This window comes from Chionomys nivalis, chromosome 4 (assembly GCF_950005125.1).
Source record: "Chionomys nivalis chromosome 4, mChiNiv1.1, whole genome shotgun sequence".
NCBI classification, from domain to species: Eukaryota; Metazoa; Chordata; class Mammalia; order Rodentia; family Cricetidae; genus Chionomys; species Chionomys nivalis.
Genome location: NC_080089.1, coordinates 117,751,555 through 117,773,047, shown reverse-complemented (window position 1 = coordinate 117,773,047; position 21,493 = coordinate 117,751,555). Strand labels below are relative to the sequence as shown.

The following is a 21,493-nucleotide window of genomic DNA, read 5'->3' as shown; positions in this document are numbered from 1 at the left end:
GTGGTTCTGGTTCCTTAGGAGTAATGGGTTCCTCGGACTGGAGGGAGCCGGAGTCTTTCCTGAGTCTGAAGTCTAGTCCCGAGGCCCAGCATGGCCCACCTGGTCCTCACACTGGCACTGAGCAAGAGTTTCTTCATTCTGGGATGAATTTCTAGAGATTTGGCTCAGGTTCTGGGCTGCACACTGGAGGACTAGAGAAGGCATGGAGGCTTTGGTTCTGGGAGATGGAGTCATGTGGGCAAAGGAAGAAGAACAACGCCTGACAGGCAGCAGCGGCAGGAGTGGCTGGAAGGGGTGCACCCCGCAGGCCAGAAATTGTGGGCACAGTGTCCCTTTAAAGGGCCCAGAGGTTCGTAGTGCAGGGTTGGGAGAAAGCACAGGAGACCAGCATGGCCTAGCACTGAACAGGATGCTCCCAGGGGCATGAGAGGGGGCCGTGCCCCAAATCAGTGGCCACCACTGAAGGGTCAGCTGCCTGGCTACCTGCAGCAGGCTCCGTCACATCCCTTATCTTTCCTGTAGCCCAAAGTCTACATTCTCTGTCTCCACAGCTGAGAGAGTGTCTTGGGGTTTTATTGCTGTGAAGAGACACCTTGGCCATGGCAACTTTTATAACGGAAAGCATTTAATTGGGGCTGGCTTATAGTTTGGTCTGTTGTCATGGGCATGACAGGAAGCGAGACAGCATGCAGGCAGACGCGTGCTGGAGGGCGGCTGAGAGCTCTACTACCTAATCCACAAGCAGCACAGCCCACCCCGCAGTTACACTCAAGGTCACACCTCCCAACAGTGACAGTGTTGCTCCCTACTAGTCTATGGGGGCCACATTCATTCAGACCCCCTCAGAACTGTGCTGTGCTCATTTATGAAGGTCTTAGTAGATTCTCGGGTTGCTTTGCTGTCAGCTAGGGAGCAGGGCTGACCACCAGCCAAACCTCTCCTGCCACAAGTAGCTTGCAAAGGGCACCCCTTCCATCAGTGGTCACAAGTGACCCGGGGGCTCAGATGCCAGGGCAGGGGCCACACACCCAGCCACAGCAGGTAAGGGCATTCCTTCCATCAGTGGTCGCAAGTGAGTGGCTGGGCAGGGGGGCTCAGACGCCAGGGCGGGGGCCACACACCCAGCCACAGCAGGTACTTAAGCTGGCTGTGCAGCTGCGAGCAGAACCATGTATTAGCGCCAGGTTTGCTTTTTCAGCTGCAGATGGCACCAGCCAGGCCGCCGGCCAAGGGGACCACTGACCCAGGAGCCAAGCCACTGAGGACCCAGGCAGGAGACAGACCCTTGGTAGGAGTTCTTCTCTGTGCTGAGTCTGTGAGGTAGCCATCACCTGGGCCTCCCCTCCCTGTACGTTCTCAGGTACCTGCCATGGTCCCCCACCCGCTGCTCAGCCAAGGGCTCTTCTCTAATGCTGTAGCCGTCTCAGAGCGGCCCCAAGGGAACAGCCCTCTCTATGCCCTGTGGCCAGGATGCGTGGCAGAGGCGAAGGAAGGCTCGGCTGAGCCGGTTTCCGTGGGAGCTGGGGGAGCTGGTAGAGCTGGGACCTCCAAGCCCTGGGGACATAAGATGGGGGTGGGGAGGGGGAGGCTGGTCTACCTAGCTGCTTGCTTCCAGGCGTCTGTAGCCTCCTCATGGGGAGACACCCACAAAGCCTAATCCAGGCAGCAGGTATCCTCCCAGCTGCTCAGAGTTCTGTTCTTTTTCCCTCCAGTTTGTAGACATGTACATGTATTTGTGTGTGTGGGAATGTGTGGGGTGTGCATGTGTGCTTTTATACACATGGAGCCCAGAGGACAACCTCAGGTCATCCCCAGGAACGTCAGTCACTCCTTGGAGACAGAATTTCTCACCAATTAGTGCCCGCTGGCTGGTTGAACTGCCTAGCTGGATTAGACTGGATTTTCCTGTCTCTGCCTCCCTGGCATTGGGATCACCAGCTTTCACCATCGTGCCAGCTTTTTACATGGGCTCTAGGGACTGAGCTGTCTCCCCTGCCTCCTGTGCCAGGCACTGCAATGTTGGGGGCCTCTGGGCAGCCCTGCAGGTTTGCAGACTCATCCCCCAGACCCTTTTTTTAGCTAATGAATAGGCCACAAAAACGTAGGCCGTTCATGTGCCAGGTGGTGGCGCACGCCTTTAATGCCAGCACTGGGAAAGCAGACGCAGGTGGATCTCTGTGAGTTCCAGGACAGCCAGGGTTATGCAGAGAAACCCTGTCTCAAACAAAGTAGGCCATGTGGATGTAGTTCCAAGAGAAGGTGAGCGGGCCGTATGTGGTTTTCCAGGGATGTAGAGCACAGCTCAGACCGAAGTGCATCAGAGTCCCCAGAATGTCCCAGCAGCTACACCAGTGAATTCTCAGAAAGCCAGAGCAGCTGCTACAGAGGGGACCAAACCCCAGGACTCTCAGCTCAGTGCTCCTTCTCCTGTCTCTTGTCCCCTCTTGCCCATGCCTCGGGATCAGACCACAGCTTGCTAATCTTGAGAGAAATTCAGTCCTGGGTGTGCAGCGATGGGCCTTTTGGGGTGTAGGGATAAGTATGTAAACCAATGTCGTTGCTGGGGAGGTAGCTAGTGTGCTCTTGGTGGAAGTGGATAATGTCCTTTTTTATTATTACTTTATAAATAATACCAATAAAAATTCCCACTTCCCCCCCCACTTCCATCCCACTCCCCCCACACACACCCTCCTCCCCACGCTCCCACCAGTCCTAAGAGAGGGCAAGGCACCCTGCCCTGTGGGAAGTCCAAGGCCTCCCCGCTCCATCCAGGCTTAGGAAGGTGAGCATCCAAAGAGAATAGGATCCCAAAAGCCAATACATGCAGTGGAGACAAATCCCAGTGCCATCATCATTGGCCTCTCTGTCTGCCCCAATTGTCAACCACATTCCAAGGGTCCAATTTGATCACATGCTCCTTCAGTCCCAGTACAGCTGGATTTGGTGAGCTCCTATTAGCTCAGGCACACTGTCTCAGTGGGTGGACCAACCCCTCGTGGTCCTGACTTCCTTGCTCATACTCTCCCTCTTCCACTCTTCAACAGGACCTTGGGAGCTTAGTCCAGTGCTCCGATGTGGGTCTCTGTCTCCTTCTGTCGCTGGACGAAGGTTCTATGGTGATATTCAAGATAGTCACCAGTCTAACTATGGGACAAGGCCAGTTCAGGCACCCTCTCCTCCACTGCCCAGGGTCCTAGCTGGGGTCATCCCTGTGGACTCCTGGGAACCCCTCCAGAGCCAAGTCTCTTGCCAACCCTAAAATGGCTCCCTTAATTAAGATATCTTCTTCCCTGTTCCCATATCTGTCCTTCCTCCATCTCAACCATCCCACTCCCCCAAGCTCTCCCCATCCTTTCCCTTCTCCCCTCTCTCTACCCTTCTCCCCTTCCCTCTACCCCCCCATGCTCCCAACTTTTGCATGGTGATCTTGTCTGCTTCCAATTTCCAGGAGGATCTATATATGTTTTTCTTTGAGTCCACCTTATTACTTAGCTTCTCTAGGATCATGAACTATAGCCTCAATGTCATTTGTTTATGGCTAGAATCCACTTACGAGTGAGTACATACCATATTCTTTTTAAAAAAAAAAAGATTTATTTTATTTATTTATTAGGTATACAGTGGTCTGCCTGCATATGTCCCTGCAGGCCAGAAGAGGGCAGCATATTTCATTACAGATGGTTGTGACCACCATGTGGTTGCTGGGAATTGAACTCAGGACCTTTGGAAGTGACACCAGTGCTCTTAACCTCTGAGCCATCTCTCCAGCCCCACCATATTCTTTTTTTCGGGGGGGGGTCGGGATTACCTCACTCAGGATGATGTTTTCTATTTCTATCCATTTGTATGCAAAATTCAAAATGTCATTGTTTTTTACCCCTGAGTAATACTCTAATGTGTAGATGTGCCACACTTTCTTTATCCATTCTTCCACTGAGGGGCATCTAGGTTGTTTCCAGGTTCTGGCTATTACAAATAATGCTGCTGTAAACATAGTTGAACAAATGCTTTTGTAGTATGATTGGGCATTTTTTGGGTATATGCCCAAGAGTGGTACTGCTGGATCCTGAGGTAGGTTGACTCCCAATTTTCTGAGAAACCGCCACACTGATTTCCAAAGTGGTTGCACAAATTTGCATTCCCACCAGCAATGGATGAGTGTTCCCCTTACTCCACATCCTCTCTAGCATAAGCTATCATTGGTGTTTTTGATCTTAGCTATTCTGACAGGTGTAAGATGGTATCTCAGAGTTGTTTTGATTTGCATTTCCCTGATAGCTAAGGAAGTTGAACATGTTCTTAAGTATCTTTTGGCCATTTGGAATTCTTCTGGTGACAATTCTCAGTACCCCATTTTTTAATTGGGTTATTTAGAATTTTAATGTTTAGTTTCTTGAGTTCTTTATATATTTTGGAGATCAGACCTTTGTCTGATGTGGGGTTGGTGGGCAATGTGCCTTCCTGCCAAAGAACACTTCCAACCTGCCCTTGGCTTACCCAGTCCCTTGAGGTCCCCCGACTTGAGCTACCCTGTGTAATATCGTCAGGTCCCTTGTTAGCCTGACAGGATTATCTGCCTTGTCACACAGGGATCAAGCCCTGAATTCTGTCCACCAGGGCCTAAGAGGAAAAGTAACGGCCGTGTAAAGGGAGTGTGATGGAATTGAGAAACAGGTCAGGCCTGAGCTGGCAGCAGGAGCTTATCCTCCATCTGCAAGCTAGCAAGTCGAGAAGGTGCCCTTGACCATGCTCTGGTGAAGTGGGTGGTGAAGGCCTTCCAGGGGGAGCAGTGCCTTCCAGTAGGAGCAGTGCCTTCCAGGGGGTGCAGTGCCTTCCAGGGGGAGCAGAGCCTTCCAGGGGGAGCAGAGCCTTCCAGGGGAGCAGAGCCTTCCAGGGGGAGCAGTGCCTTCCAGTGGGAGCAGTGCCTTCCAGGGGGTGCAGTGCCTTCCAGGGGGAGCAGAGCCTTCCAGGGGGAGCAGAGCCTTCCAGGGGGAGCAGAGCCTTCCAGGGGAAGCAGAGCCTTCCAGGAGGAGCAGTGCCTTCCAGGGGGAGCAGAGTCTTCCAGGGGAGCAGAGCCTTCCAGGGGGAGCAGAGCCTTCCAGGGGGAGCAGTGCCTTCCAGGGGGAGCAGAGCCTTCCAGGGGGAGCAGAGCCTTCCAGGGGGAGCAGTGCCTTCCAACATAAAGGATGGGAACCAGAACATTCTGCATAGCTGGCTCACCGGGGTGTCAATTGGATAGCATTTGGTTGGACCACAAAGCCCACAAACAGGAAAAGGACAATGAACTAACATAAAACTGGTTAGGGAGGAGCTAGGCAGTGGTGATGCATGCTTTTAATCCCTGAGCCTGAGAGGCAGAGGCAGGCAGATCTCTGAGTTCGAGGCCAGCCTGGTCTACACAGTGAATTCCAGGACAGTTAGGACTGTTGCACAGAGAAAATCTGTCTCAAAAAAACCAAAAAAATCAAACAAACAGGTTATGGGGCACCCAGGGAGGGCTTTCAAGTGCCCGCTGGGGTAGAGGTCTCAGAAGGATTCTGTAACCATCCTAAGAAGCCTGGGTCTCTGACAGAAGAGTGTGCCAGATTGCAGATCTCATCTTGTCCAGGTCAGGTCCTTTCCCTGTCGTCTGCTCAAAGACAGAACAAAACCATGTCTGATCATTGCACCCAAAGCCTGCTTCTCACTGCATGTCCCAGCCCCAGTCTCCTCTGGAGTGCATTCTGGAGTGCAGCTGAAGGCCTTCCTCTCTGCAAGAAGTTCAGAAGGTTGGGCTGTGAGCAGTCAGCAATGCCTGTTCCCAGAGCACTGTGGCTGTTCCTTCAGAAGGGGCCAGAGCAAAGCCTGTGGTAGCTGGGAGGGAGAGTGGGCCCCATTCCCTGGCCTCTCTAGGATGTCGGCTGCTCACCCAATCCAAGGCTCACCTCCCGCGTGCCTCCCACACTCCTGAGGCTAGTGTTGACCACCTCTATGGTGAGGAGCTGGGGCAGTGGGCTTCACAGCCTGGCTCTAGATCCAGATGTGTCCAGCGTCTCACACTCTGAACAGCTAGCTTTCCAGATGCTGTCAGATCCCAGAGCTACCGCGTGTTCATGCCCTCCTACAGTACCCGAAGCCCCTAGCAACAGGAGAGGATGTTTGCTGCCACTCGGCCAGGCTGGATGTTAAAACACAACTAACAGAGGGAAGAAAACCTGAGTGGCAGGCAGCCACGAGGTCAGCAAGTGTGTATTTTTTCAAGGATCTGTTTGCATTTTGTAGAATTCTCCACTCTGCAAATATTGTCCACGTTGATTTTTTGCCTTGATCCTGGCAGCGGCGTTGATGCAGTCAGGGACTCCTGGATCCCACGGCCAGGCCCGATTTCTGTGGCCACTCCTGAATCCTACAGCCAGGCCCGATTTCTGTGGCCACTCCTGAATCCCACGGCCAGGTCCGATTTCTGTGGCTACTGCTGAATCCCACGGCCAGGCCCGATTTCTGTGGCCACTGCTTTTCTGTAGGTGGCCCCAAGTTCCACAGAGGTCTGGCCTTTCCTTCACGCTAACATTTACGCGTGTTTCTCTTGGTGTTTGCTAAAGGAAGCAGTCACCCTTTGACGCCACCCTGCATCCCTGAAGCCAGGCCCTTGGTCCACTGGGGCAGCAACATAGGTCTCAGCATGGCCTGATGTGTACTTAGCATGCTAACCAACCTCACTGTTGCCATGACAGTCTGTAGCAGCACTGGCAGCCGAAGCTCTGATTGGGAGACTTGGCCAGGACAGCAGAGGACCAGGCTTCTAATCCCTCTGTGCTGTTCCGACCCTGTGCCTGCCAGGACAGCAGAAGGACCAGGGTTCTAATCCCTCTGTGCTGTTCCGACCCTGTGCCTGCCAGGGCAGCAGAAGGACCAGGGTTCTAATCCCTCTGTGCTGTCCCGACCCTGTGCCTGCCAGGGCAGCTTTGCCCCCCACCCCCAGACTTGATTTTCATCCACCGGAAGGGGGTTAACTTGATCATGGACGTCGCAAGAAAATCCACTGAGACAGAAACAGGCATATATGTATTTTTACATTTTATTTATTTATTTTATGTGTATTGGTGTTTTTCCTGCATGTATATCTGTGTGAGAGCGTAGGATCCCTGGAAGTGGAGTTACAGACAGTTGTGAATTGCCATGTGGGTGCCGGGAATTGAACCTGGGTCCTCTGGAAGAGCAGCCGGTGATCCTAACTTCTGAGCCACCTCTCCAGCCCTGGCAGTATATTGATCATGTATTCCCCACATTTGCCTCAAGCATCATTCTCGTCATAGAGACAGGGTCTCACTGTGTAGCCCTGGCTGTCCTAGAACTTGCTGTGTAGATCAGGCTGGTCTTGAACTCACAGAAATCCATCTGACTGTGTCTCCCAAGTGCTGGGATCAAAGGCGTGTGCCACTACGCCCAGTTCAGACAATAGTTTTTTAAGAGAAAAGATGAAAAGCAGATGTCCCCGAGTTCCAGCATGTGTCTTCCAGGGCTGTTGTTTCAAACCGCATTCCATTAAAGCAAACACGTAGCACCCCACTCTGCTGGCGGATTCATGGCCTGTGCTGGCAACTCCAGCCGCAGAAGAGGCCCTGAGCTGGGGAGTTAATGTTCCTGGTGAGCTGGTGCAGCTTTCTGCAGATGAACGGAGGATGCTCTTAGCATAAGCCTGTCTCAGGGCACAGCAGAGTATCTGGGAGATGTGGAACCTGCATGCTGCCTTCCCTAGATGCTCCAGCCTTGGCCATGCATGAAACTGGACTGTCCCTCTCCACCCTACATACACGGAGCACACAGGTCAGCCCTGAAGCTGGACTGTCCCTGCTCCACCCTACATAGCCAGGTAGCTCAGGCTTCTTACGCTTTACTTCCTGCCCACCTCAGCTTTGCATCTCAAGGTGCTGGGGATTTCTGAAGACTCCAGCCCTTGCCCAGCTCCTGGAACATACATTAGACAGACAGTAGCCCTGACTGTTATTACTACATAGGCCATAGTGACGACTTCCTCTCTGTTCTTCCGGACCAGCTGGAGTCCCCAGAGGTGAAAGCTCTGCAGGAAAGGCTTGCAGCCACCAACCTGAAGATGAGCGACCTGCGCAACCAGATCCAGTCCGCGAAGCAGGAGCTCCGTGTGGCCCAGAAGGTCTCTCAGAGTCAGGGCGTGGGATTTCTTAACGTGGCCAGGGTTGGTCCCAGGAAAATCCTGACTTCCAAAGTCCTGCCCGCTGGCTTCTCTTCCAAAGCAGGTGGCCTTTCTCCTGCCTCTGCTAGGTCAGCTCTGCCTAGGGGCAGGATGACTGGCTACCTGGGGGCTGCCCACTGCCCTGGGATCTGCCTATGAACTGAGATTAGCTCTGCCCATGGGGAGAGGCCTGGAAGCCTTCCCTGCACCACCCCCCCCCCACTGTCCTGTGCCTTGGTAGACCCTAGATTTCCACTCAGCGTGCTGCCTGGCCACCTGCTGCCTTCTGTGACCTGCAGTGTAGACAATGAACAGAGACTTTGTGCCCTGAGAGCTCCTTTCAGAGGAAATTGCTCAGGTGTAGCGTGTAGGCCCAAGGGCCAGCTGACTGTTGGTATTGACATAGTGAATTCTCTGGCATGTGTCCTCCTTGCTGGAACCACTTAGACTGGCCAAGAGTTCCAAAACAGTGTTCTGTTGTGGAAACAAGGGCCAGAGACTCGGCCGGTTGGACGGGGATCAGCTTGGTGACATACGGAGGGTATTAGTTCTACCCCAAAGCCTTGAGACAGGCCTGACCTCATACAACTTTGATGGCCACGGGTCAGATCTTCCCCAGACAGAGCAGCCTCGTTTGATTCTTCTGTACTTCCAAGAGACTCTTGGCAGTGACCGTCACAAAGGGCCAGGCCCCGCAGCAGTTCCTGAGCCAACAGGAGTTCTGTGATAACAGGCGTGTGGGCTCTGTGGGCCAGGACGGTGCTGGAGCGTCACAGAGCCACCTCGCCAGACAGAGCCAAACTGACCCGTGACAGCTGAGCTCTGAGGTGCGAGGCCATACCAAGGGAGCTGCCATCGGGAACCCCGTCCCAGCTCCGAGTCCTGTGCAGTGAGCGGCAGGAAGGACTGGGGGGCCTCTCTCCTGTCACGCTGAGCTCTGAGCCCCTTGCTTTATTTCAGGTTCTGGCCAATGAAGTTGGCGAAGACATAAACATCCAGCAACTCCTGGCCTCACCAGGGACCTGGAGGGGGAGGGCTCAACAAATCCTAGTTTTACAGAGTAAGGTGAGTGAGAGTCTCCCAGCCCTGAACAAAAGGCCTGAGCGCGCCCCCCAAAACGCCGCCCTGGCCCACAGCACGTCCTTGCAGATTGCGGGCTTCCTTCTCCTCCACCTGGTGTTCATTTGTTATTGTGTGCGCATGCACATATGTAATGCTTTTTACGTGCCTGGCCTCGCGTGTAACTGGCTTCTCTATGGGCTTGTTTTCCCCAAGTTCATGTAAATTCGCGTGACGGCTCTAATGGTAGGCTTTTTCCAGCCTCGTCCCAGAGACTTGCAAATCCCCTTTGAAAGGTTCTGGTAACCAATAAAACAGGCTGGTCTCCCTTCTTGTTTTCTGAGTGTTTTGACACATACCAGAGGAAGTGAGCAACGGCAGCTCCAGAGCTGACCGACTTGTGTCCATAGCCAGCCCTCTCCTCAGCACCTATGGGTTGGCACTCAAGTTACTGTCTCTGCCTCAGTTCCCACATCTGCACACCTGTTCCCCCATCCCTTGGGCTCTGGCAGAAATGACCATGTCAGCATGTGTGGGGCAGAGGTTCTCAGCACAGTGCCATCCTGGTGGGGTCACTGGGCAGTGGTTAGCCAAGGCTTGCTGCCCCACCACCCTCATTTTGCCTTTAGACTGAGAAGCTTGTGGAAGATGTGGGGTTCCCTCAGTTCCTCAAGCATACCACCTACATTCCCAGGCGCCAGGCCCCCACCCTGCTGGGTGGCTTTTCCTGTAGGATCTTTTGTGAAACCCTTGAAGCCAGCATGAGGGCACCCTAAAACTTTGGGATCCTAGAGGTGTGAGCTCAAGTCTCCTTACCTTTAAGTGTCCAACACAGGCCAGCTCAATAGATCCCCTACCGCTGTCACTGAGCTATGTTCTTAGTGTCCTATCTACTGCCACACCGCCTTGAACTGACTGCATTCGTGGTGTAAGAGACACACTGGAGAGGAGCCGTCTCTGGCATGGGGCTGGGAAAGCTGACCATCTACTTTGAAGTTAAACTAGATCCCTGCCTCTCACCCTGTAAAATATCAGCTCAAAATGTACCAGAGACCTCAGTGTAAACACTCAGAAAATACATAAAGAACTCATAACAAAGGAACAAGTAACTCATTTCTAAATGTAGAACGATTTCCACATACACTTCTGAGGAGAAGGAACGCGAATGGTTAGCAAGTGTGTGTGCTTGTGTGTGGACACGCACACAGAGGCAGAGACGACGTGAGGTTTTCCCTTCACCGTGTTGAAGGAGCATCTCTTCCTACACGCAGAGCTCAAGGACTCAGCTAGTCTAGCTAGCCAGCTTGTCCCAGGGTTCCCCTGTCTCTGTGTCTCAGGTGGTGGGATTACAGGCAGGGCTCCACCTCCATGCCTGCCCTGCCCTCCGTGTGGGCACTGGCATGGCGAGTCATCTCACCATGTTTTAAATAGTCGACAGCCTTAGCCTTTGGGAAATACAAATCAAAATTGAATTAAGACTCCATGCCTTCTAGTTAGGAGCACGGTCATGGAGAAAAATCACCACGCTGGTGAGGGCATGGGAACGAGGAGCGTTGTGCACCATGGGGTCCTGCACATGGTTCTTGTGGCCACCGTGGGGGTCCCTATAGAGGGACTTCAGAAAGCTGACGCTAGAGCTACGGTGTGATGCAACTCCGGGTACCACTCTGGATAAGTACTCGGAGGAGTCTGTTCAGCACACAGACACCTGCTTACTGAGAGGTCGCAGTCTGGGTGCCCATCCATACGTAAAGCACAGACTTGGATCATGGAGAGAGATGTAGCATGCATAAACCGTGGCGTCTTAGCCATGAATAAAAAGCAAAAGCATGATATTTGCCGGAAATTGTTAGGACTGGAGATCGTTGTGTTAAGTGTAACAAGCCACACTCAGAGAAACAATGTTTCGTGTTTTCTCTCCTAGAGGATTTTTTTTTTGTTGTTGTTGTTGTTTTTTGTTTTTTAGAGACAGGGTTTCTCTGTGGTTTTGGAGCCTGTCCTGGAACTAGCTCTTGTAGACCAGGCTGGTCTCGAACTCACAGAGATCCGCCTGCCTCTGCCTCCCAAGTGCTAGGATTAAAGGCGTGCACCACCACCGCCCAGCCTAGAGGATTTTTTTAAATGACCTAAAAGATGGGCAGTGAAGAGAAGGGAACCAGGGAGGGAGGGGAGCCAGTGCCATTCAAACAGGTCACAAATGTAAGGGGCGGTTGCACAGAAACCACCGTTTTGTACAGTTACTGTAAGTGTTGAAATGTATAATAAAAATGAATGTTTGATTTAAGAAAGAAAATCACCCATGGCTTTTGTTAAAATATGGCTTTCAGGCCCTTCCTGCCCCCAGAGCCCTGCATCTTGATCTGAAGTGAACTCCAGGACTTGTCTTTCCAGCAAGAACTTAAGGGGCTTGCTGGGCTCAGGTGGGTTGGGGTGCTGAGCCCCCCCATTGCAGCACCATGCAGAACGTACCCTTGGGCAGACCCATGTTCCTAACGGGACTGAGATTCAGAGGGTCCCGGAGCCTGGGACAGCCACAATGAAGGGACCTTTCTCACTGAACCCCTTGGATAGCTCCCCCATTTGCAGAAGATCTTCCTGGCCTGGGCCCGTCCTGTGCCACACCCTGGAAGGGCGGCTCCACTTTTAGTCTGGCAGACTCCTCCAAGGCACCCAAGTGGCAGGCCCCGGCTGTGCACTGTGGGACAGCCAGCTTTGCCATCCTCAGGTCCGAGAGCTTGAGAAGCAGCTGGGGCAGCGTCAGAACAAGACGACAGGCTCATTGGGCTCGGAGCCGCTGCCTGTCGGTTCAGACCCACGGAAGCTGACAGCACAAGAGAAAAACCTGCTGAGGATCCGCAGCCTAGAGAGGGACAAGCAGGAAAGCTGGGAGGTGAGGTGGGCCCAGCCGTAGGCGTCAGCACACGGGTGGGAGGTCCACAGCACCCATCCCTCACCCTGGGCCTGTGGCAGTGTGAGGAGAGCTGTATGTGGAGGTGCAGGGTGTCCTGGTCGCTGTCCCTGTGGTGATGAATGTCTGAAAAAGCACTGTGAGGACAGAAGGGTTGGCTTCAGCTCTGTCGGCAGGGAAGGGTGGTGGCAGGAGCGGGAGGCAGGGGCATGAGTGTGCTGCGGTGTGGCTGGCTTCCTCTGGGTCTCCGCCAATGGGATGCACTACCCACATTCAGGGTGGGTCTCTTCTCCTCTGCAAACACCCTCACAGGCTTGCCCAGAGTGTGTCTTCTCGGTGACTGTGATTCCAATCCAGACACCCTCACACTGAATCACATTCCCAGGAATAGAATGGGGGGGAAGCCCACCAAGCTCTAAACAGAGTGGGTGGCCAGCGCTCCAGGCTCTGTCACCGCTGACTCGCTGACTCGAGTGGCCCTCACTCGGCCTGCAGCACTGGACAGAGGCTTCCAACAGTCCCACGGGAAACCCCATCTGTCTGTGCCCGGGTGCCGGGAACTTTATCATAGCCTCTTCAGCCTTCTGCATATCAGCCGTCTGTAGGGCTGGGCACACTGGGTCCTGCTGAACCTTGTATGCCGACATCATCACCAAGGCACTTTGATTTGTGAAGAGACGTGGTCCCCTGACCTTCAGACAAGTGACATGGTTTAGGGGGAGGGAGGTGATAGGAGGGGTGAGAGCCTGTCCTCTTTGGGGTTTCTATGGCTGTGAAGAGGCACCATAATCTTGGCAACTCTTATAAAGAAAGACGTTTAATTGGGGCTGGCTTACAGTTCAGAGGTTTAGTCCATCATCATCATGGTGGGAAGCATGGCAGATGTGGTGCTGGAGAAGGAGAAGGGAGTTCTACGGCTGATCCATTGACATCAGAAGTCACTGTGATACACTGGCTAGGCTTAGCTTCTGAGACTCACAACCCACTTCCCAGTGACATGCCTCCTCCAACAAGGCCACGCCTCCTAATAGTGCCACTCCCTATGGCCAAGCAGTCAAGCCCATGAGTCTGTGCATAGGAATGGCTTTCGTTCCTATTCAAGCCAACACAGAGGCAGAGTGACAGTCCCTCCGAGATGTGGGAAACTGACGGTGGCAGACTGGACACGTGGGATGTGGAGGGTGACTCCGGGGACAGGGAAGGGAGATGTGGGAAGAATCATAGAGAACCCGCAGGATCAGGAAGGCAGTTTTACCTGCGCCTGGCTGCAGTGCACGCTGTCTGTGGGAAGACGTTTAGAAGGGATTGCCTGAGTCACAATGGCCACGGGAGGAGACAGGTCCTAGGCCCATGTGGTCCTCTGTGCAGGTGGTCACGAGAGCCTGTGGAGCAACAGGTGAGCAGTGGCCCCCGCCTGTCCAGAGCTGGGTAGAGCCATCATGTCCTACCGCTCCACTTGTCCATGATCTTTAGCTAGGCTGATGTCGTTCCAGCCATAATGGACCCAGGAAGGGGTCATCTGCTGCCCCGCCCACCCTAGCAACTCTGCCTCTGCCTGGCCCCTCCGCGACCTCTAGCATACACAAGACTTTAGCTCTTCTCAGCAGCTCCCATTTCTGCTCAGCTGTCCCCTCCCCCACATCCCAGTAGGCAGCAGTCTCTCTCCCAGGCTTGGGGGTCGCTCCTTAGGAACAGCCTCACCCAGCTCCTGCCACAGCGCACACAGTAGACCCACAGGAAATGTAAGAATGAAGGCATGAGAGGCTCTAAAAATGCATGAAGTGTGTGAACATCTAGTTCATACGGTACAGGACCAGGTGCAGAATGCAGAGGGGATTCCCGTATCTACACTGTAGGGATGTTGCAGAAGCCCTGTTAGCTGTGCGGCCCCTTGCTCCCAACAGTAGTCAGCTCCCAACAGCACTGTGTTTCTGTTAGAAACCATAAACAACACAAGTAAAGTGGACGCGAGCCATTTTGGTGAAGAAATGAGTTTGGTAGGCAGTGTGGCTAGTTGTAGTTATGTGCTGTGTGTGCAAGAGAGCATGTTTGCACGCATGTGCGTGTGTGTGCACATGTAGAGTCCAGGCATGTGTGCACGCATGTGTGTATGCACATGTAGAGTCCAGGTATGTGTGCATGTATGTGCGTGTGTGTGCACATGTAGAGTCCAGGCATGTGTGTGCGCATGTGCATGTGTGTGCACATGTAGAGTCCAGAAGACAATTGCAGGACTCACCTTCTATTCCTGTCCCAGAGATGAAGCTCGGGTTTCAGTGTTCTGAGCCATCTTGCTAGTCTTCACGTTGTTTTCTAAGTCAGGAGAGGCACGCTGCTGTCCCTTAGAGCTGTCTGCCACGTGCCCATCAGGAAAAGGGGGAGCCGGGTCTGCCTGCGTTTGGCCCTGGTGCTATCTCTGGTTCTCCTGTGGCCTTCCACAGCTGCCCCTTCCGAGTCTCCCCAGTCAGTGGGAACTGGGTTACCCTGAACTACGGCACAGGCTAGCCTCAGTTCTCACTCCCTAATTACAGAAACTGGCCAGTGAGCGGGACACCCTCCAGACAGAGCTGGAAGAACTGAGAAGGAAGTTTGAGGGCATGCGCTCTCGCAACAAGGTGCTGTCCAGTGAGGTGAAGACCCTCAAGACCCAGATGGTGACCCTGGTGGAGAAGGGGAAGCATGACGATGAGCTGATTGATGCCCTCATGGTATGCAGGCAGGGGGCGTTGAGAGCAGAGACACCTCAGATGCTTCCTACAGTAAAGTCCTGCCTCTGGGACGCAGCCTGCCAGAGTGCCTGAGGGAGATAACCGTGACCCTGGCGCCCTTGGCCTTGGGGCCCCAGAGGGGATGGCACTCTGTAATGGGGTGAGGTAGGGAGCACCCACCTCTAGGGTCAGTCTGCCTCTGTGGCACCTCACTGCCAGTTCTGTGCCTGGGGTGCTCTGAGTCTCCGTTTTCTCCTGAGGTCTCCTGTCCCAGGTCATAGTGTTGTTCCTCTTTGCCCCAAAGCAAGGAGCCTCTGTCCTTAGAGCCCCCCTGGGGATATGTCCAGGGTCCAGGCCTCAGGTCAGGTGCTGACGGGCTCCTCACGCAGCATTGCTGGATCAGTCCTTCCTCACACTCAGGTGTGTGCCTACCAGCTGGGCACCCCACCACCACCACCGAACTGCCTTCTGGTAACTAAAGGGTTGCTTTTCCCATCTGGCCTTCTTGGCCCCAGTCTCCCAGGAGGAAATCCGAGGCCAGAAGGCATCAGAGTTGAACCTTGAATCCGCAGGGAGGGGTGCTCCTGGTTCTCAGTCGGATTACTAGTGTCTCCCGCTAGGAAAAGTCAGATGGCTCCGGGTAACGAAGCCAGCTGCCCCTGTCCTGTCCTTTCCTACCCAAAGTAGTCCAAGGCTGCCTCTACCTGCCCTCTGTCTGACCCTCAGGACCAGCTCAAGCAGCTGCAGGACATTCTGGGAAGCCTGAGTGTGCAGGAGGAATCGAGGCGCACATCCCAGCACCACCTGGACCAGAAGGTCAACAGTGAGGCCCAACGGAGCAGCAGCCTTGTGGCCCAGCTGCGGGCCATGGTGGCCGAGCGTGAGGCCAAAGTGCGGCAGCTGGAGCTGGAGATTGGGCAACTCAGTGTCCAGGTGAGCTGAGTGCCACCCGGGCCGGCCTGTCAGTGCCCTGCTAGCAACTCAGTGTCTAGATGAGCGGGGTGCCACCTGGGGGGGGGGCGTCAGTGCCTGGTTAGCAACTCAGTGTCTAGGTGAGCGGGGTGCCACCTGGGGGGGGCGGCGTCAGTACCTGGCTAGCAGCTCAGTGAACAGGTGAGCGGGGTGCCACCTGGGGGGCGGCGTCAGTGCCTGGCTAGCAGCTCAGTGTACAGGTGAGCGGGGTGCCACCTGGGGGGCGGCGTCAGTGCCTGGCTAGCAGCTCAGTGTACAGGTGAGCGGGATGCCACCTGGGCTGACCCGTCAGTGCCCGGATAGCACCTTCTACCTCCTTGCTCTCAGGTCAGCACTGGCCACACTGCGCCATCCTGGGTCCACGTGGATCCCTTGCGTCCAGCAGCCTTCTGTCTAATTCTGTATTCACGTTTCCTTCCTAAAACACAAGCCCTGTCTGTGGGCCACACCACCCTGAGCACGTGTGATCTGTCCCTGCTCAGCTTAAAGGGTGGCTTCCTGTCACCCTCACCTTCACCAGGGTCAAGAGGATCCAGACCCCTCCCAGTTTATCCTCTCCCGTCTGCAGCTGTGGCCCCCACCTTCATGATCCATGTGGGAGCTGTGTTCCAGCCATGCTCACGCTGCAGTCAGTAGGACGGCCACACTTCTTTTTTAATTAAAACTTTTAAATCTCTGACAATGCCACACACGTACGAAAGGTATTTGGGCTGTTTTCAGAGCCTCCGTCACCCTCTCCTACCCTCCCCACTCCCACTCTGACTCTTCCCAACGCGTCTCCTTTCTTCTTTTCTGTGTGTGTGTGTGTGTGTGAGACCACTGAATTTAATTAGGGTTGCTTTAGCACTAAGGGAGGACAACTCACCAGTGGCTACAACACTGAAGAGAGTTGAGTCCTCAGTAGCCATTAGCTGTCAGGAGTTCCCGAGAGGGGTGTGGTCTTATGAGCCCTCCCCTCCCCCTGCTGGAGCGTTGGCACGAGGACGCTGTTTGGATGTTTCGTAGCTCGCTCCCATCCTCATTATGCTCTTCCTGTCCCTGTTCTTCACGTTTGCTGAGCCTCCGAGAGGGGGTGCAGGTGTCTCATTTAGGGCTAAGCTCTCGGTCACTCGTTCTCAGCACTTTGACCAGTTTTGTAAGTCTCTGACTGCCACCGCAAGCAGAAGCTTCTGTGACGGAGGCCGAAACCCACACTAAACTGTGGGTATAACACACGTGGAGGGCAGTTTGGTACCATGTCCATTTAGCAAAATAGCAGTAGAAGATCCACCCCTATGGTCTGTGACCTCCCCAGCCATGGGCTCTCCCCATGTTTACAGTATCAGGCTGAATTCCAGCCTGGGGCGCAGGCTTCGAATCCAATCAAAAATGGATTGGTTGCCCCCAGAGGTCACGCCGCTGAAGGCCAGTGGGCACATCTTGCCTGGCAGGCTAGTATCACAGCTAGGTATGACCTTTGGTGACTCTTTCACCCCCAACAACCTCTACATCACCTTCTGGCACCACGACAGCTTCCAGCAGAGTGGACACTCCCAGCGTTCTCCTGGCTTGATTTCTCTGTGTCCTACAACCAGAGTGAATCATGTCTTCAGCAGTAGGATGTTACTATCTAGTTGTGGTGGACAGCTAAGAGCAGTGTTGAAAGCCTGTGTTGTTTTGGGAGCCCGTGAGGTCTTCCTGATTAACAAGATGGAGGGAGGTGTCACCTGCCTGGCACGGCAGTCTTCCTCCAACAGCCTGTGGCTCCTAGAAGCAGCACTGTCCACCATGCAGGGCGCCTCTCTTACCCTTTTTTTAAAAATTGTGGTATATTTTAATTGGCTTATAAAATAGTATTTTTCCATATTGCTTTTCATACATCCTTGGTTTCCGTTACACCACCACCACCCCGTGCCCCATTCCTGCTTAGTCCACATTCTATCCAGATCCTGAGCACATGTCCCAACTCTGGCCACTTCCCCTCCCGTGTCTTCCCATCACCCCTCCCCCTTCAGCAATCTCCTCAGTCCCTCGAATATCTCTGCACATATATTTCTCCTTTCTCTCCCATTGTCTTGTCCTGGCCACCTTCTCCTTAGGATGCAAGAGCCCATGAGCCCCCTCCAGGAAGCCCAGTTCTCTCTCTGCTGGGCTGGGTCTGGAGCCTCTCTTAGCTCCCCAGATCTCCTCAAGTGAATGGAGGTGGGTCCCTTCAGACCTACCGTGTGGGTGGAGGTGGGTCACAGAGCAGCTCTGTCCCTTGTTTCCTTCTAGGACCCCAGGTCCATCAGAGCTGCCAGGGCTCTGACCTCTCTCAACTCAGACAGGCACTAACTGACTGGCCTGCTGTCCAGAGGAGCCTGGGGCTGCAGGCTTGGCCGAGGGAGAGCTCTGGGCATCAGGCAGGTGGGGGACATCATCTTGCGGTCTTCAGTCCTGGTGTCCTGAGAGGAGTGCTTGGAACTTTCTAGCATTATCACCTTCTGTTCTTGTTCCTGGTCTCCAAAAGAGGCCACCAGCCAGCTGGGGGCCAAGCTCCCCTCACCAATGCAATTGCATATTCCAGTTTTCTCAGAATTCCTGGGGCCATACCATGCCAGGCTGTTAGAAGCCACACTCACTGCATTGATGGTGGCCCAGCCTCCTGCTAAGGATCTGCTGGTGCACACAAGAGAGGAAGAGGCCAAAAGAGGGCCACTTCCACACAACCACTGGCCCTCAGACTGAAGTCCAGGTGTGAGGACTGAAGATGGCCCTGACCTCAAGTCATACCCTGTGTGGGGCCACCAAGGACAGACGTCAGCTCTGACCTCTCTGTGCCTCTGGCCCCCACTGCCCTCACACCTCCCTGTGGCCCTGGCCTGCACTGGTCTCATCTGGAGCCTCCTCTGAGCAGAGGCTTTGTGAGCTGTCATTGTCATGCAAGCGGTGCCTTGGTGGCCCAGGCCAGCATTCACCCTGAAGAGGAGCTTCTTTCATAACCCCGGAGCTGGAAGCCAGTCAAGCCCACCCCCTGCCCTCTCCCGGCTGGCACCAAAACCCTGACATCCAACCCCACATCTGTTCCCTGCAGTATCTCCACAATAAAGGAGGGGGTGAAGGGGCCAGCCCCACCCATGCCAGGTTCCCTGAGGACCAGACCCCCGTAACCAGCTCTCCGGCCTCGGCAGGCGATCATGTCAGCAGGCTAGGATCCTCTCGGTAAGGAAAACACAGGCTGGAGGGATGGTGAGTGACTGCATAGTATTCAGAGAAATGGTGTCTCCCTGCTTCCTCTTATGGAAAGCCCCTGAGTGGAATTTTGTTTTGCTTTATTTATTTTGGGACAGGGTCTCACTAGATAGCCCTGGCTGGCCTGGAACTCACAGAGATCCTCTTACCTCTGTCTCCAAGTGCTGGGATAACATCATGTGCCCCTATGTCTGGCCTTTTTGATTTTAACACAGGGCCTCACGTATCCCAGGCTGGCCTTGAACTTGAGATGTAGCCAAGAATGACTGAGCTCCTGACTCTCCCGACTCTATCTTCCCAGTATTAGAATTACAGATAACACCAGTTCATGCAATACTGAGAACCAAAACTAGGGTCTTGTGCATGTTAGACAACCAAACCACACCAACACACATACCACATACAATACACACACCATACACCACACACACACACTACATACCACACACAACACATGCTGCACACCACATACACACCACGTACCACATACAATACACACACCATACACCACAGCACACGTACACACCCCACATACCACACACAACACACGCACCACACCACATACCACATACAATACGCACACCATACACCACAGCACACACACACCCCACATACCACACACGATACACACACCACACACATGCACACTCAGCAATGTTTGAATCGCCTCCCTGCTGCCGAGCCACCTGCAACCCTCTCCCATTCTATCGACTCCCCGTGGCAGGAAGGCGCCGGCAGCCCTGGGTTCCATCACTCCAAGCACTTGCTGGGAGTCCCTTATCCAGCCTCTCGCGCCAGCCTAGGGGCACACTTCCTCCCAAGTCTCCCAGACTCACTGCTGTTGGGTTGCTTGGGGCTCTGTTTTATCTTGAAAGAGGAAGGACATCTGGTCCATGGGGAAACTGAAGCCCACACAGCCTCCTCCACTGGCCCCCTATATCCCTGTCCACTGTGTGGTCCAGCAGTGCCCACTCCTTCCCTTCTGATGTCCCTGTCTGCCTCCACACAGCTCTGTGACCAGCCTGGGCCACACACTGGTGGAGTCTGCTCTCACGAGGCCTTCCCTGTCTAGTCCCCACGGGACCTCACCCAGGTAGGAGCATAGCATCCCCAGCTCTGGAGCTTCCCACCTTCCTATTCAGGGATGGAGGACTGAGGCCAGGCAAAGTCCAAGCATTCATGGAGGGTTACATAAGGCTGGAGAGGCCTGTGGTGGGGCCACCTGATAGGGTAAACAGCTTCAGAGCCAGACCTTGGCCCTGACAGGCAGTCTGGGCCTCTTTCCTGTTACTAGGGAGTCAGCCCGGCCCCACCTTCCACAGCCTTCTCTTACCCGCTGAGAATCTTTCTCCAGGGGGAGCACCCCACATCATGTGGGTCCCCACACTCAGTCACTGATATCCCCTCGGCTCTCCAGCCCCCTGTTTGTGGATAAAGCCAGGCTCAGGGCTTAAATGCACCCTTTGTTCTTCTTGTGGGCTCATGGACAAAGGATGGTTTGTCCTACGCGCTGTCCACTGGAGACGCCTGCTGCCAGCGTGACCCGGCCCCATGCAGGTCAGCTCGGGATCCAGGCAAGGCCCAGTGGGCCTCCTCTCACTTGAGATTTACCATGTGGCTATAAACAAGTTGGTTTTCTCTCTCTGGACTACTGTCTCCCATGAAGTACCTGTGACACTTTGAGCCAGGCATTGACACTTGACACTGGCAGGGACTGATAGACCAAGGTGCAATGCCACTAACAACTGAGTGGGCCCGAGTGGCCTACATAACCAGGTGGTGGCTGGGCTTCCTCCCCTCTGGCCATCCCAGAACCTCTAGATGTCACAATCCCTCCTGACACTTGTATAAGGATGTTTATGTCTTCCAACTTAACATGACCTCTGCCCTCTACTCTGGCCCCAGGTTCTTGGACTCCCCAGAACAAAAGGGCTGGCAGGCACAAGCTGCAGAAATGAAGGCCCTCTGGCAAGCAGCTGAGGTGGAGCGCGACCGCCTGAATGAGTTTGTCACTGTCCTGCAGAAGCGGTAACACGTGACACCCAGCCAGCTCTCTCCTAGGCCTGTGTGGGTTGGGACTGGGCTCCCTCCAGGGCCCACAACTCTGGGTTCTGCCCTCACTGGAGAACCCGTTTCCAGGGACAGCCCTGTTTTCTGTGCACCCAGATGGCCCTTCAGGTGGTAACCTTGGAGGACTGGTTCTGTAGTGAGAACAGTCAGACTTAGTTCAAGGGGCGTTAAGCTCTGTGACATGTGGTCATCCTGTCAGCTGCCCGAGAGTCTCGCGGGAAAGTGACAGCCTAGCCCGATGCTGGCAGTTGCTGGGCACAGGAGGGTGGCTGGGCTGAGAAGGTGAGGTTCTGAGAGGCAGGAAGCCAGCACCCAGCCGCCTCCAGAGAGTTGCTGACAGCTTCCACTCAAATCAGGCAGTCCCCCTGCTGACAT

At 54.3% G+C, this 21,493-nt stretch overlaps 1 protein-coding gene across 5 annotated transcripts in view; it reads left to right on the top strand.

The window, feature by feature from the left end:
- Positions 1-21,493, top strand: part of Ccdc13 (coiled-coil domain containing 13) — a 37,295-nt gene that overhangs the window by 8,470 nt on the left and 7,332 nt on the right. For 3 of the 5 annotated variants that reach the window (XM_057768570.1, XM_057768568.1, XM_057768573.1), the window contains 9 exons: positions 1,199-1,288; positions 8,036-8,152; positions 9,152-9,256; positions 11,976-12,140; positions 14,690-14,866; positions 15,593-15,799; positions 18,891-19,018; positions 20,058-20,141; positions 20,954-21,076. In XM_057768570.1, the coding sequence (XP_057624553.1) occupies positions 1,199-1,288; positions 8,036-8,152; positions 9,152-9,256; positions 11,976-12,140; positions 14,690-14,866; positions 15,593-15,799; positions 18,891-19,018; positions 20,058-20,141; positions 20,954-21,076 (1,196 nt within the window). The remainder of the gene's footprint in view (positions 1-1,198; positions 1,289-8,035; positions 8,153-9,151; positions 9,257-11,975; positions 12,141-14,689; positions 14,867-15,592; positions 15,800-18,890; positions 19,019-20,057; positions 20,142-20,953; positions 21,077-21,493) is intronic. The other 2 variants (XM_057768571.1, XM_057768572.1) reach the window with 2 other exon arrangements.